General features: G+C 37.1%; 3 protein-coding genes across 4 annotated transcripts; 1 reads left to right on the top strand and 2 right to left on the bottom strand.

Moving 5' to 3' along the window:
- The first annotated feature begins 122 nt into the window (after positions 1 to 122).
- On the top strand, positions 123 to 8,313 carry LOC117791922 (tyrosine-protein kinase hopscotch). 2 transcript variants are annotated; one of them, XM_034631869.1, is made up of 11 exons: positions 123 to 193; positions 261 to 1,831; positions 2,680 to 2,840; positions 2,913 to 3,119; positions 3,966 to 4,285; positions 4,827 to 5,289; positions 5,358 to 5,710; positions 5,777 to 6,300; positions 6,368 to 6,534; positions 6,850 to 7,086; positions 7,153 to 8,313. In XM_034631869.1, exons 2-11 carry the CDS (start codon positions 629 to 631, stop codon positions 7,385 to 7,387), a joined length of 3,870 nt encoding a protein of 1,289 aa, XP_034487760.1. In that variant the 5' UTR covers positions 123 to 193; positions 261 to 628; the 3' UTR covers positions 7,388 to 8,313. The 2 variants fall into 2 exon arrangements, with proteins under 2 accessions (XP_034487760.1, XP_034487752.1); XM_034631861.1 differs by lacking the exon at positions 123 to 193 and having other exon boundaries at positions 200 to 1,831.
- A 1,179-nt stretch (positions 8,314 to 9,492) lies between these two features.
- Positions 9,493 to 10,275, bottom strand: LOC117789102. Its single transcript, XM_034628146.1, has 2 exons — positions 10,034 to 10,275; positions 9,493 to 9,967 (listed from the first exon to the last, which is right to left on the bottom strand). The coding sequence occupies exons 1-2, from the start codon at positions 10,237 to 10,239 to the stop codon at positions 9,808 to 9,810; spliced, it is 366 nt and encodes a 121-aa protein (XP_034484037.1). The 5' UTR covers positions 10,240 to 10,275; the 3' UTR covers positions 9,493 to 9,807.
- A 766-nt stretch (positions 10,276 to 11,041) lies between these two features.
- Positions 11,042 to 13,845, bottom strand: LOC117790396 (segment polarity protein dishevelled). The gene has a single exon (XM_034629836.1). The coding sequence runs from the start codon at positions 13,308 to 13,310 to the stop codon at positions 11,487 to 11,489; it is 1,824 nt and encodes a 607-aa protein (XP_034485727.1). The 5' UTR covers positions 13,311 to 13,845; the 3' UTR covers positions 11,042 to 11,486.
- Between the last annotated feature and the right edge of the window lie 881 nt (positions 13,846 to 14,726).

Genomic DNA, 14,726 nt, shown 5'->3' with positions numbered 1-14,726 from the left:
AAACCTCTTTAAAATTGTTAAACTGGTTAAACTGTCTCATGAACTTGTTAAGAAGTGCTGTAAAATATTGAGTATGGCAACAAGTCATCGATAGTTGTTGGTTCAAGAAATAGCTAGTCGAGCTGCCAAACATCGATATGCTCCGCATCGATGTTTCTGCAGAGCTCTGATAGCTAGACAAAAACAATCAATGGTAATACTGCATATTTTTTTTCCGTCTTTTGTATTTATTTTTTTTGTTGTGTGTCCACGAAACGCAGATAGTTTGAATTGGAAACGAGTGCGAGCAAGTGCATGAATATAACGACAAAAACTAGAAGAAGAAGAACAACAAACTGCAGTTTAATGTGGTGGCGACGCAAAGTGAAACGCAGCCCAAAATAGGCAACAAAAATATTAGCATTAAAGTGTTTTTGTTTTTGGGTGTAGTTGAAGTTGTTGGTGTGGCAAAGATTCAGAAGGGGATTTAAGTGCGTATAATTGAAACCCGCATTTGGTATACGCAACTTGGCGTCTTGTTGTCAACTGGCTGCCGGTGGCGCGGGGCTGGAGGGAAGAAAGTGCGCAAAAGAAGCAGAAGGAGGTGGAGGAGGAGGGAGAGGAGGAGGAGCAAGAAGGAGCGAGGACGATGGACGACAGCAGCAGCGGACGGACTTCGTTGGCGGATAGCACCAGTCTGGCAACATCATCATCATTGCGCAGCGGCAGCTCCAATCAGAATCTGGCCAATGATGGCTTCATTCATGTTTTCAATCTGTTAAAGGGTGACTTTGAGAAATTCTCGCCAACGCTGCTCTGCGAGGAGATCTGCTCGACAATGTGCCGCCATATGGAGATATTGCCGACAGCGCAGCTGCTCTTTGGCATACGGGAGCATGGTAACAGCAACAACAACAGTGGCAGTGGCAGCAACAGCAGCAGCAGATCCAATGGTATCAATGGGAGCGGATTGAATGCGAAACACAAGTGGCAGCTGCCGGGCGAGCATTTGAGTTGCCAGCAACGTTATTGCTTTCGGATGCGGTTTCGGGTGCCGGAGTTGGACAGGCAGCTGTCGGAGATAGATGCCAATTGTCACAAGTATCTGTATCATCAGATGCGTTACGATATGCTGCACGAACAGATCCAGGAGATACGTTATCCGGATCACAAGGATAAGGTGATGGGGCTGGCCGTCATGGATATGCTCATCGATAAGGAGGAGAAACAACTGCATCCGCAGGCCGTTGAGAAGCTCTACAAGAACTATTTACCCCGCAGTCTGTGGCGTGCCCATCGCATCTTTGTCCGGGCCAAAATCCGTAGCACTTTTCGCCAATTGAGCGTCAATCAGCCGGCGGTTAATAGTCTAAAGTGGCACTATGTGCATCAGATCTGCCATTTGGCACCCACCTATTTAACAGAGCAGTTCAAGGCAACCGTTGAATATTTTCCAAATGAATCGACTACGGAACCGCCGACCGGAAATGCAAATGGCAGTATCAGCAACTCAACGCGAACATCCACAACAACGCTAGTCACGGGCTCAAACACAACGCTCTCCACAACGATCACTGGCAATGGGAATGGAAGTGGCAATGGATCCGCATCTGTATCTGGCAATGGACAGCGCAACGACAGCGGCAGCGATACACACACTCTACGTGGCTCACACTCACACACACACTCGCAGTCGCACTCGCAGTCGTCACATCGCCATCGAGCATCATCACAACAACAACTGCAACTACAGCAGCCCAATTCGATTCCCGTCTATGTGCGTCTCTGGTTCCATGACTCAGCCGAGCCGGGACTTAAAGTGGCACGCGTCACATCTGAGGCAACACTCAAAGTAAGTAATCCCAATTCCGAATAGATTTATTCTTTTATTTTATTAAGCATGTCCTATTTTGAAAATCTATACTTTGCTTTAATTTTATGGTTTTGAAAAGATCCTTAAGAATTTGAAAAAAATACGATATAAATATAATTGATCGTTTTTTATATTTTTCAATAATTTTTGAGCCTAACATAAACAAACGACAACATTCAGCAAATATTCTGCTTCGAGTCGAGGCGCTGAGCATAGATAACTTATCGCCCAGCCCTGTGTAAATGCGAGTTAATTTTTAATTAGAACTTGAAAAAAAAAACAAAAGCTATAAAATTTGTTTGTTATTTTTATAATGACCGTAAGCAAAGAATATCGTTAAAGCTAGAAAGATTGAAAGACGAAAGGTGTACAGAAAGGGTGCCACAGAAGTTGAAATCAACCGAAAATCTGCCATTTATGGTGCTTTGAAAGATTTTCGGCTGGTTTGGATTTCTGTGGCAACCCTAATAGTAATGCTAGATAACCGTTTAAAAACAATATAAACACAATTGAGCATCGAAACAAAATCGTACTTATGAATAATGCATAGGCTAAAAAAAAAGCGTAAATTTAAATTGACAATTGAAAATTGTTATTGACCTAGTGCGCAAGTATTTCTTTCGTTGTAAATTTTAACAAATAATAACAATTGACGCTAGTATTCAATTAATATTATTCACTTTTTCATTTGCACTTTAGCTTTGCAATTACATTAAAATTATAAATAATTTTGAATTTATTTGTTCGTTTTGTTACAATCTAATGGCACTAAACATTTCTCCACAACAATCCTTAATTTCTCTCTCTCTCTCTATCTCTTTCTCTAGTGGAGTCTTGTTGCCGTCGTTGAAGACATTTTCTCGCTGTACAAGGAAAGCGAGCAAGTTGTGCGCATGGAAATCGTCGGCTTTCCCAAGGGATATCATATGCGCTTTGAAACCGAGCATGAAATGAAATCATTCATATCTTATTTGGGCATTTACATAAGGTACTATATAAAACTGAATATTACCAGCTTATTTTTTGTACCTATTAATTAATGTTATCAATTGTAATATAGATTGACGGTGAAGTGGATGCAGGACTTGTGTCCCTCATATAAGACACCATCCTTGGAAGAATTGGACCGTCTATACTGTCATGGACCCATTGGCGGTGGTTACTCCTTTATGAAGTTGCACGAGAACGGCGATAAATGTGGCAGCTACATAGTGCGGCAATGCGATCGAGAGTACAACGCATACTACATTGACATCAATACACGAATGTAAGCATCAATTTCTGTAAATCTAAAAAACTAAAGACATTCGGACATCAAAGTCAAGTCAAAACTCGACTTTTCTTCATTAAGAGTGCTTATATTATGATTAAAATTTGAATGCCAAATGAATTAAGATGCCAAACCATGATCAAATAAGTTTTGACAGAGTTTAGAAAGTTTGAGGTTGGTCTGACTCTTAGCCTAGCCATTTTACAAGTCCAAATTTTTGTCTAATCTGGCATGATTTTCTAAAAAAATAATGAAACGTCTTAGAATCAAGTTAAAAGTGTTGTTTTATACTTATTACATTATAAGGAGTCGATTAAATTGAAAATTTAAGATTTAAAGTTTTTATATTTTTGAATTTCAAAAGGGCAAAAAAACTTTATTTTTAAGATATTCTCAAAATTTGAATGCAAAATAATTTTAGAGGCCAAATCATAATTATTTCACAATTTATTTTACTTGGAAATTGGCTTAGTTTTGAGCTATGAATGTTTTACGACCAAGACAAATAAATAAAAGATTTTGTTTTTGGAAATATGTACCGAAACGTACCCAAACCAAACGTTTCGACTCTTGATAAGAAATTTATTTCTTATTTATTTATGTGTGTACAATGTACCCTGTACATAGCTTAAAAATTAAAAATCGGTTCCGGTATTATTTCCTGAATAAATGTATGCAATAATATTGATACCCTTGGAGTTTTATCAATAAATATATACAATTTAAATTAAATAAAATCGAAAGACAGGTATATTATTTTGGGTTATTCGATTATATTGTTTTTACTTCTATTGATTGTGCTTTAAATTGTGATTTGAATGTGATTGTGATTATTTTTTACAGAGTGGCCAGGAACATCGATCATGAGCGTTGTCAAACGGAAACATTTAAAATCATACGCAAGGATAAACAATGGAAACTGGCCTACAATGGAGATGAGCACATATTTGAGCAGCTGCCGGAGTTGGCGCAATTTATACGCACAGATAGCAACGATCGCATTCGTATACCGGCATCAAAATATGATAAGCCACCGTTGTTGTTGCTCTGTTTGCCCAAAAATTTAAAAACCAAAAAGACTGAAATGGAATTAAGTGAGGCTGAGCTACAGCGAAAAAATCCACAGTTATTCAATCCAAAAACCGACCTGCAATGGTATCGAGGTAAGACCATAACTCTATAAGATTGTCTATTAAAATTAAATATTTATTTAATGATTTGTTAAAGTCACAGTGAAAGTTAAGTGTTATGTTAAATGTGTAAATTAATGTCAATTTCTATAAAAAAAAAAAAAACTACAACATTTTGGTAAATATGTAGAAAAGTAAACGTACGAATGGGTTAACAATTTTGAAACTAAAATTAAATATATATAGTTCGAAATTTGTGATAAAAGTAAAATTTTGTCGTACAATTTATTTAGAAACTAATCTTCTAAAATTGACTAAGTATGATTGATTGAAGAAATTTTAAACGTAAAAATCAATTCTTTTTTTTTGTTTGATATTAACAAACTAGATTTTTTTTGCTTTTATTTGTTCTTTGAATGTGTTTTTTCTATTTTAATCTACTATTTTTATATATTTTTTGCTTTCTTTTCTTATCTTTAGATTTTTCTCCTTGTTATTTTTACAAAAACATTCAGAATTCTCATAAAAATGTATAAATAGCAATTGCTCATTGTCTTGCCTTTTATTTACACAGACTCGATTAATCACAGCGATGATGACAAAGTGTTTACAATGCGCGGCGATTGGATACAGCAGGGATCCTTTAAGGATGTGCCTGTCACCATGAAGATGCTTAAATATGATGCCAATTTTCAGGAGTTTATGCAACTGGCGCATACTTGGAGTCTGATACAATCGCCGCAGTTTATTAAATTATATGGCTTGACTTTATCGGTGCCATATACAATGGTTATGGAGTACTCGAAATATGGACCACTCAACAAATTCCTGCAAGTGCATCGAGACATAAGCATGTATTGTCTGTTGGATGTGATGCATGGCTTGGTGCGTGGCATGCATTATCTGGAGGATAATAAGATAATACATAACTATATACGCTGTGCGAATCTGTATGTTACCAAATATGATCCAGAAAAGTATGTGCTTGATGCCAAAATCAGTGATCCCGGCTACCCGCGTCCCTACAAACAATCCGAGTGAGTATATATCAAAAACAAGTTGAGTTATCAAGATTGTAACTTATATACATATGAATATTATTTAGCTCACCTTGGATACCGATCAAGTATTTTAATAACTTGGAGGCAGCCAAACAGGATTCGAGCACACAGCTCTGGGCATTTGCAACAACCATTTATGAGATATTCTCGCGGGGACAATTTGCACTAGATCGCCTCAAACAGCTTGATCTGATACAAAATCGTGCCCGCGATGGTGGCATATTGAAACAGTTGCATAAACGTTTGTGTCCCGGGGAGATGTATGAAACCATTATGGATGGTTGGAGCGATGATCCTGACAAGCGTTTCAGTCATCATGTTATATTTACACGCTTGAATGCAATTAAAACAAGCTTACAACGAAACTATGACGTGCCTGAAACCGAAGCGGAATCACGTACGTAGAAAGATATTGTGTAAAATCCAATTTGATTTTATTTACTATTTTCTTTATTCACTTTAGTGGATGGCGATGATGGCGACTTCAATGGTGAATTTACGGCCATGAGTAATGGTCATGGCTTGCCAAATGGACGCCACGAGTCCGAGTGCCAAATGGATGATTCAATCTCAAACAATCTATTTAGTGGTCCCGGTGAATTCTTTGCCAATTCTCATGATCTGCCGCTGGTAATGCAGCTATCCGACTGCAAAGTGATTTATCGTGAAAAGGATAAGATCGGTCAGGGGCATTATGGCACAGTATTTCGCGGCGAAGTCGAATACCATGATAGAAGTCGACCCACCGAACAGGTTGCCATCAAGAAACTGAAAACTGTGCAGGTGACCAATGATTTTATACGCGAAATGGACATAATGCGTAAATTGGACCATCCAAATGTGGTCAAATTCAAATACTGGGCTGAGAAATCGCTGAGTATCATTATGGAATATTTTGAATTTGGCTCATTCATTGTGTATCTAAGTTCCCGCAAGCCAAGTCTAACAAATGCACGTTTACTGGATTTTGCCCTGGACATAGCACGAGTAAGTTTCCCACTTTCAAATTCTCTTGATCCATTTAACTGAATTGTTGATATACTTTCATTTGCAGGGCATGAACTATTTGTCCAGCAAGGGTCTGATCCATCGGGATTTGGCTGCACGAAACATTCTAGTCGATCGTTCATGTGTAAAAATCTCAGATTTTGGATTGGCGCAATTTGCCAATGCCGATGGTTATTATATTGGCATCAGTAATCGTGATATACCTATTAAATGGTAACTGTTCAATTGCTTAAATCACTTGTTATACCCTGTACCAGGGATTCTATTTGTTAAGTACAAATATATATGTATATATATATATATATAAGAGACGAAAGGAGACGTCTCAGACCCTATAAATTATATATTGACGCATTCACACGAAAGAATTGTGTTAAGAAAACAAATCAACTCACTATCCTGTTCCTTTCCTACTAATAAATTATCATAACACCTTTTTTTTGAGACCCTGGTATAGGGGTACTTCGCTATACCTTTTACAACTTGATTATAATAATAATAAATATGTATTTTTTGCATTATGATTAGGTACTCACCGGAGGCCATTGAAACCAACAAATTCTCATCGTATTCGGATGTCTGGAGTTATGGCGTAACGTTGTTTGAAATGTTTTCACGCGGCGAAATACCAAATCTGCCGCCACCTAAAAAAGAAACTCTACCTCCAACTCAAACTCTTACTCCGACTGCAATACCAATCCAACCCAAATCCAGTCAGGAACTTACGCAGGATGATTTTCTCAATCGTCTACGCAATGGCGATCGGTATGTCCATAAAATGCCTGCCACATGTTGAATTTATTTATTATTTTTTTTAACATCTGTTTGCAGTTTAGAGAAACCGGAACTCTGTTCGGACTTTGTTTATAATGAGCTGATGCGACCGTGCTGGCATGAAACGCCCAAGTCACGTCCAACATTCTATCAAATAATACAAATTATACAGAGCGAAATTGGTGATAATGTTGCAACGCAGCCACAACAACAACAACAGCAGCAACAACACCAACAACTGCAACAACAAGCACCATCGCATCACAGAAGCACAGCATTAGAGTATGAATGACATGAATCACAATTGGATGCAATCACAACAACAAATGCGGCGCACAACAACCAACAACTACAACAACCACAACAACGACAACAATAACAATATTGATATGTCCGCGAAAATGATAAACTAATCACTTTGGCCTAGCCGTGTTGTGAACACGCAAAATACTATTGTTGAATGTTTTCATTTTTATTATTATTATAATTTTAAGTTTGTTATACCTTTTATTCGAACTACACACACATACGTTTTTAAAACGTCGGACGCACGTGCTTTACAGCAATCGAGTTTGTTTTGAAATTAAGCTAAGTATACTTATAACTATATATACTATATAACATACACTATACTATATATATACACTATACTATACTATTTGTATATAGTATACGTGTATGTACACTACCTAATTACTTATTGTGCTATTATAACTACCATCTCTCTATCTCTGTCTAAATCAAGTTGATTTTATAAATCTTCACCTCCATTTCACAACTTTATGTTCGATTTGCTTGGAAAAGCTTTCAAAACACGTTTAAAAAAAATTCTCATTTTAGTTTGTTATAACTTTTAGACAACATTGTTAAATATTGCTTAGCTTGATGTAATTTTAAAATGTTCAACAACAAAAAATTGAATTCAATACATTATTTACACACACGCACACGCGTATATACACATGGCCCACACTTACACCTTAACCTAATCAAGCGAATAAATTTATAATCATAATTTATGTAATGATAATTTACTCAAAATATACTATGTGCACATATAGTTAATATATATTATATATGTATGTAAACTTTGTAAAGAAAATGTAACTACAACTACAAATTGACCATTGATGACAATTTAAAAGGAATCAATTATACTTTATATATACACACACTTATGCCATTTTAAATCAATAAAACCAACGAATTGATAAACTATTTTATTGTATTTTTTGTATTTTTGAAATCTTTCCAAACCCTTGATTCCTAAATTTAAAGGATCTAACCTGACTTATTGATTTTATTAATATTATACATACAAACAAGTATTTATTTTCCTGTCTTAAAATTCAGCTGAAATAAATTTAAAAATATTGAATCTAAAATTGTTTCAAAAATTTTTAAAAATGTGGCAAATGATGAAAAATAAATTTAAATTTGTTATTTACTATGAAAGCAAAAACAAATTCAGTTTGAATACAATAATATTTTTTCCTTAGCGTCCACACGTAAATAAAAGAGATAGCAGACGATAAGTTTAATAGAGATAGCGATAACAATGTCTGCATGATATTACTGCAAACGTAATTTACTTAAAATCGAGTATAAGAGTATATACACTACTGAGAAACTTAAGAAGACCTGTAAGATGATAATGTCAATGTTAGAGAGTGTACATAAGGTTTTCACACATTATAAATATTTTTTAAATTCAACTTTTTGTTTGAATATTTTTGAAAGTTTTCGATGCTGGTTTTTTTAATATTGCCTTAATTTTTTTAAAATTGCTTTTATGCAATTTCCTCAAAGTCGTAATGCTATCTTTATATTATTTTATTTATTGTTAATGATAACCTATGATTTTAGTTGGTTTCATACTACATATTTGGCAAGTTAGCATTTTGTTTTGTAATAAACCTGACATATTTTTTTCAGTATAATAGGTTCTAAAAAGTTTTTCATTATTGATAAATAATACAATAATAATGCATTAACCCATCAAAAACGGAAATTGTGCCGTTCACTAGAACATACAAGATTCCTCCAATTATTTCCCCAATTTAATTAGTTTGATTCTGTCCACATTTCTTTTGAATTTTTGTTTAATTTTTTAAGAAAGTGATAATTATGTGACCATTTAATTATTTATATATATATAATTTTTAAATTTTGTTTAAAGTATTTTTTCAAAAGGACATTTATTTAAATAATTAATTACTGCCTATACATAGTATAATTGTGTATGTAAAAAAATATATTAATATTTTTATAAATATAAATCAAATAGAACTACATATGACTTATTTAAGTGTAAATTTGTATAAATATTCATATAACAATGTTTCCTATTTACATGCATTGCTGAAAAAATTCCCGATCCGAAATAACATCTTGATATTTCGATTATGTCAATAAACTGACTAAATATAGATTTTTTTATATGCTTAGAGACTTGAATATAAGTAGCAAGAGTTCAATCAAGATCGTGAAGTTAAATATAAATTCAGAATAAACTACTCAAAATCAGAGAAGAATATATCATCTAGTCACTGCTATCACGGGTATTCCAAAATTTAAAATCCAGAAAATAGTTGTTACTACTCGATTTTGATGTTAGATTGCTCCGGATACTCTCAAGCAGGTAAGGTTCTCAAAAATTAATGCCATTTACCGATCCAACGTATACTGTATGCTATATAGAGCATTTGTCTGCTAGGAACCCTCCGTCTTCTTCTTTTTCAATGTCTCCAAAACGCCCGCGAAATTCGCTGTCTTTTTCTTGGCCGATTTCGGCGTCGACGTTTGACTTCGCACCCGCATCTGAGTCGGAGCGACATCGTCACTGAAATCAAAGTCATTTGCCTTTTGTGGCCTGCAAGGAGATAAAGCAGATATAGATAATGATAATCCATATATTGGGACTGGAATGTTTACATACTCTTGTTCGACGGCTTCTGTGGCAGCTTCCATTTCTTTGCTGTTGCCACCGGCACTGGCGTCCGGCGATGGCGCACGACGCCCAGGGAATTGCCACTGCAATTCTGGTATATTGCCAGCTTCGAGCATTAAATAGTAACTCTCCAATTCCTCAGCATTTGCTGAGAATTTATCAGCCGCTGTCGCAGTTTCTACCTCTGTTGACATCTTTTATTATGTTGCGTTCTAATCACAAATCTCTGTTTTGGCAATACTCAAATCGATAGCTGCTCACATATCGATTTCGATTATTTGTGTAGTGTTGCAAAATACAGCGCATACGCGCGCAATTTGAAACTCAAGCACAATCAATTGGACACTGCAGTTTGCAGTAAATTGTTTTGACAAAATTTAAAATTAATGTATTTAATTTTAGTGTTAAAAAATAGTTGAACTCAATGGACCTCATTATTTACATTTAACTTGTTCTAAGAACCATTTGCAACTATAAGAAATATAAAATCAAATAATAAGCCAAAGAATGGGAATACGTTTCGTTGTTTTTGCCAAATTTGTTTATCATTTATGAATTCACCAAGTATATCTAGTATTTATATGTAGTCGGGCATTTTTTATCGCACTCCCGAATTTCTCGACAGCCAAACTAAATGTTTCTTTATCAAACCAATTAGGAAATAGGCAATATTAGCAAAGTCCATAAATCATACATGTGACTTGTGGATTAACTACTTTGTAACTTTTAAAGTTATCTTTGCATGAAACTATATATAGATTTTCTATTAAATGTATATAACTGCAGAAATATGATGAGTATATGGAAGAAAATATTTGATCAGGGCTAATCTTAGATAGAAAAGCTTACGAAAGTGGAGTCTCTATATCCAGTTAACTGGGAGATATTTCTTTTGAACTAGAGATTCATATATTAAATGAGCGCGGAATATTATAATATTACAAGTGAACATATCACATTGATCTTAAAATAAATAATTAAACAACGTGCAAATTATTCAGTTTATTTTTTATTTTTTGATTACTAAATTCTTAGAACTTTATTCAAAATTATCATCTCATTCGTATGCTCATTTTAACTGGCTTACATTCATTCGTCCTGCAATGTTCTTTCTCTCTCTCGCTCACATCTCCTCTCTCTCTGTGTCGCTCTGTCGCTCGCTGTTGTCTGCTAGGCCGTATCTCTGCACGTCTCTGGCGGGGAATTCACAGAGAGATCATCGGCGGGAACAGACGCAATTTGAGCTAATCATACTTGACACAATGTCCATCATCATCGACTTAATCATGATCATCGACTTCTTATAAATATACATATTATATTGTTTTGTTTTTCTTTTTGTTTTGTTTTGTTTGTTGTATACTCGTATATGTGTATAAAAAGAATAATTATATTAATTAATTAATTAATAATAAACACACAATTTCATTGCAAAAAATTTCTACAATACGTAATTAAATACGGATACGTCCTGATCGTTGGTATTGCCACCTCCACCTCCTCCACCACCGCCGCCGCGATTCGATGAGCCGGATGATTTATTGGATCCATGAGCAGCGATTGTTAGCTGATTGGTCTGATGTATGACAGAGGTGATGTCGCTTTGCGATGCGGATATATCCTTGCTGGTAAGGACATCGGAGCTGCTCGAACCGGACGAGATGTGACGCTCGGCAATACCGTACTGTATGGGCTGATAGCCGTGACTTGGATTGTACGTGGCCGAGTATGGCATATATATCGGGGGATTTGGCAGCGGACCAATGTCGCTGGTAATGCTTTCCGTATCGGCATGGCTCAGTGCATGACCATGTGGATGCTGCTGATGGGGATGTGTCCGCATATTGGGATTACGCTCCTCATTCACCACATAATAGCACTGCTCGGAGAATGTCAGCTTGTTGACCGTGTGCTTGATGAAATTGTTGCGCAACATCGCCGACACAATGCGCCGTGCCTCCCGACGATCCTGCACATCCTCCACGTTCTCCAGCACCCAATTGACCGCATCGGCGCCAATGAATGCATTCGGTATTGTGATCTTTAGCCACATGCGATCCCGGATCTCCAAGCCACTGTCCGGCTTTGTCATGGCCTTGACAATCTCCTCAATATTGTTCTGATCGAGTCGCTCCTTGATCGGCTCCGGTATATCCGCCATAATACTGTCGTGCGATGTGAGCGCCTGGGTGTGGGCCACCCAAGCGCCCGGATCAATCGGTCGCACCGGCTCCGTGCGCGGTATGGTGAAATAGCCCTTGGGATTGGGATCCCAACACTTGGCCACCACCAGCTTGATGGGTCCCGGCTTCTGTACCACCTCACGCAATACACGCACCGCCTCATCATTGGTCATATTCTCGAAATTCACATCGTTCACCTGCAATATCATGTCGCCCGGCTCGATCCGTCCATCTAATGCAACGGCGCCGCCTTTCATGATGCTGCCCACATAGATGCCGCCATCGCCGCCGCGATTCGATTGTCCGACTATGGATATGCCCAGAAAGTTGACTGCCTCCATGTTGATCGACACGGTGATGATGTTCAGGGACATGGTCGAGTCCGTGATGGAGCTGTATGAGGATGTGCGTGACATGCTCGGCGCACGCTTTTTACGGCGTTGCGGCTTCTTGCGCACCTGCAAACGTTGAACGCTACTGTAATCGGTCATGTCGCGATCCAAGGTTAATTCCGATTCGGTGCCAAAGAGGCTCGTCGAGTCCAAATCGCTGGACAGCACCGATGCCGATTGATATGTGAGTGGCGGCGGTTGTAGCATTTGCAATGCTCCCATTTTATGCTGTTGTTGTTGCTGTGGATGCTGTTGTTGTTGATGTGGATGCTGTTGTGTATGCTGTTGGGTATGCTGCTGCTGTTGCTGCTGTTGTTGTTGCTGCTGCTGTTGCTGTTGCAGCGCTAAATGATTTCGCACCCGCATCTCACATTCGCTCGCTGGCAGCTCGGAGCAATTGTCGGATTGATTTGTACCATCGGCGGATACAAGCCACGATACGACGCGACCATTGAAACAAGGCAATATTGTGGCGTCATCGGCAATTTCCTCTTTAACCACACCAAAATCGGCATCCATCGATTTAAAGAAATACTTGTAATTGTTGTTCTGTTTGTTGAGCACCATTTTAAAGTCTTTAAGTGTCACCTGAGCGGAGGGTATCGGTATTTTAACCAAGTACGGTGTGCTCTCATCGTCAATATGATATATGACTTTCGTCTCTTGGCCATTTGGTCTCTCTGTATCCATTGCTGCCTGCCTGTCTCTCTGTCTCTCCGTCTCTCTGTCTCACTGTCTCACTATCTCTCTGTCTGTCTCTCTGTTATTATTAAATTCGTATTAATCGTTTCGACTCGCTTTTTGCAATATATATGTACGTATATTTATCAACTATTATTGTTCATTTAGCTGCTGATTATTATTATTTCAAGTCGACACTTTTCGTTTACACACAATTTTCTTCTTTCTTGTATTATTTTTTTCGCTTCTTTTTCTCTTCTTTACATTGTATGTACTGCTCTCGCTTATGCCTTTTTGTTTTTGGGTTGGGTTGTCAATGGAGCCGCAGCAGCTCCTCCTCCGACATTTGTATATGGCACTGCACTGCTGTAATTGCAATTGCAGCTCATCAATGCTTTCGAAACATTTGCACGCGTTTTTCGTACACTTTGCAATCTTGTGTACTATTGTTTTTGGGCGTTTAGAATTATAATTTTGGCAGACAAAATATATATATAGGTAAATAATTGACAGCGCTAGACTGATATCGATAGCAGTGTTGCCAACTTTTAAGAAGAAAAAATAGCAGCCCTGAACCCAAAAACGGAGTGGCAGCCTAAAGTACCAGAAAAAATACCGATAGTTTTTAAGAATTTTGAACATTATTGCAGAATTTTCTCAATTGTTAGAATCAAATTATATAACTTCTTCCCCCGACTAGTGACGACATAACATTCATTAAAAATCAACATCTTATCTAATTTAAAATGTAAAACCTTTATTTATTGCTATACTATTGCCAAATAAATGCCAAATTTAGTGCAAAAAATAGTTGTTTCTGGCTGGAAAGCCTTTCTGCATAGTTTTAGAAAAAATGATAATAGCAAAACATAGCTGAAAATATACAGGGTGGTCCATTTAAAAATTTGAATTTAATTTTGTTAAAAAATAAACGGCTCAATATTTTTCAAGGGTTGAAAATTTATTGCAAAGGTTTTTTCATGTCATTTATTTATGAAAAACAATTTCGGTCAAATGACCACGACGGCTGACTTGGCAGTAGCCCATTCGATTCACCTAATTTTTGAGAACAATTTCAATTGTTTCGTTAAGTATGTCAGCAATGGAAACTCGAATCTCGTTCTTCAACTCATCAACTGTTTCAGGATTTTTCGCATAACATTTGTCCTTGACCGTTCCCCAAAGATAATAGTCTACCGGTGTCAGATCACAGCTTCTTGGCGGCCAATTCACATCTCCGTATTTGCAGATTATTCGATTTTCGAAGATAGGGCGCAGAAGATCGATTATGGCATGCGCTGTTCAATTTCCTCGAAGAACCAAGCACTTAACATTGCGCGGTAGCGTTAACCATTCACGGTCACGGTGGCTCCTTCTTCATTTTAAAGTCAGCCGTGGTGGTGATCATTTGACCGAAAATGTTTT

The sequence above is a fragment of the Drosophila innubila genome, chromosome X (assembly GCF_004354385.1).
Source record: "Drosophila innubila isolate TH190305 chromosome X, UK_Dinn_1.0, whole genome shotgun sequence".
NCBI classification, from domain to species: Eukaryota; Metazoa; Arthropoda; class Insecta; order Diptera; family Drosophilidae; genus Drosophila; species Drosophila innubila.
Note: the sequence above shows the minus strand (reverse complement) of the source record. Positions and strands in the feature narration are given on the sequence as shown.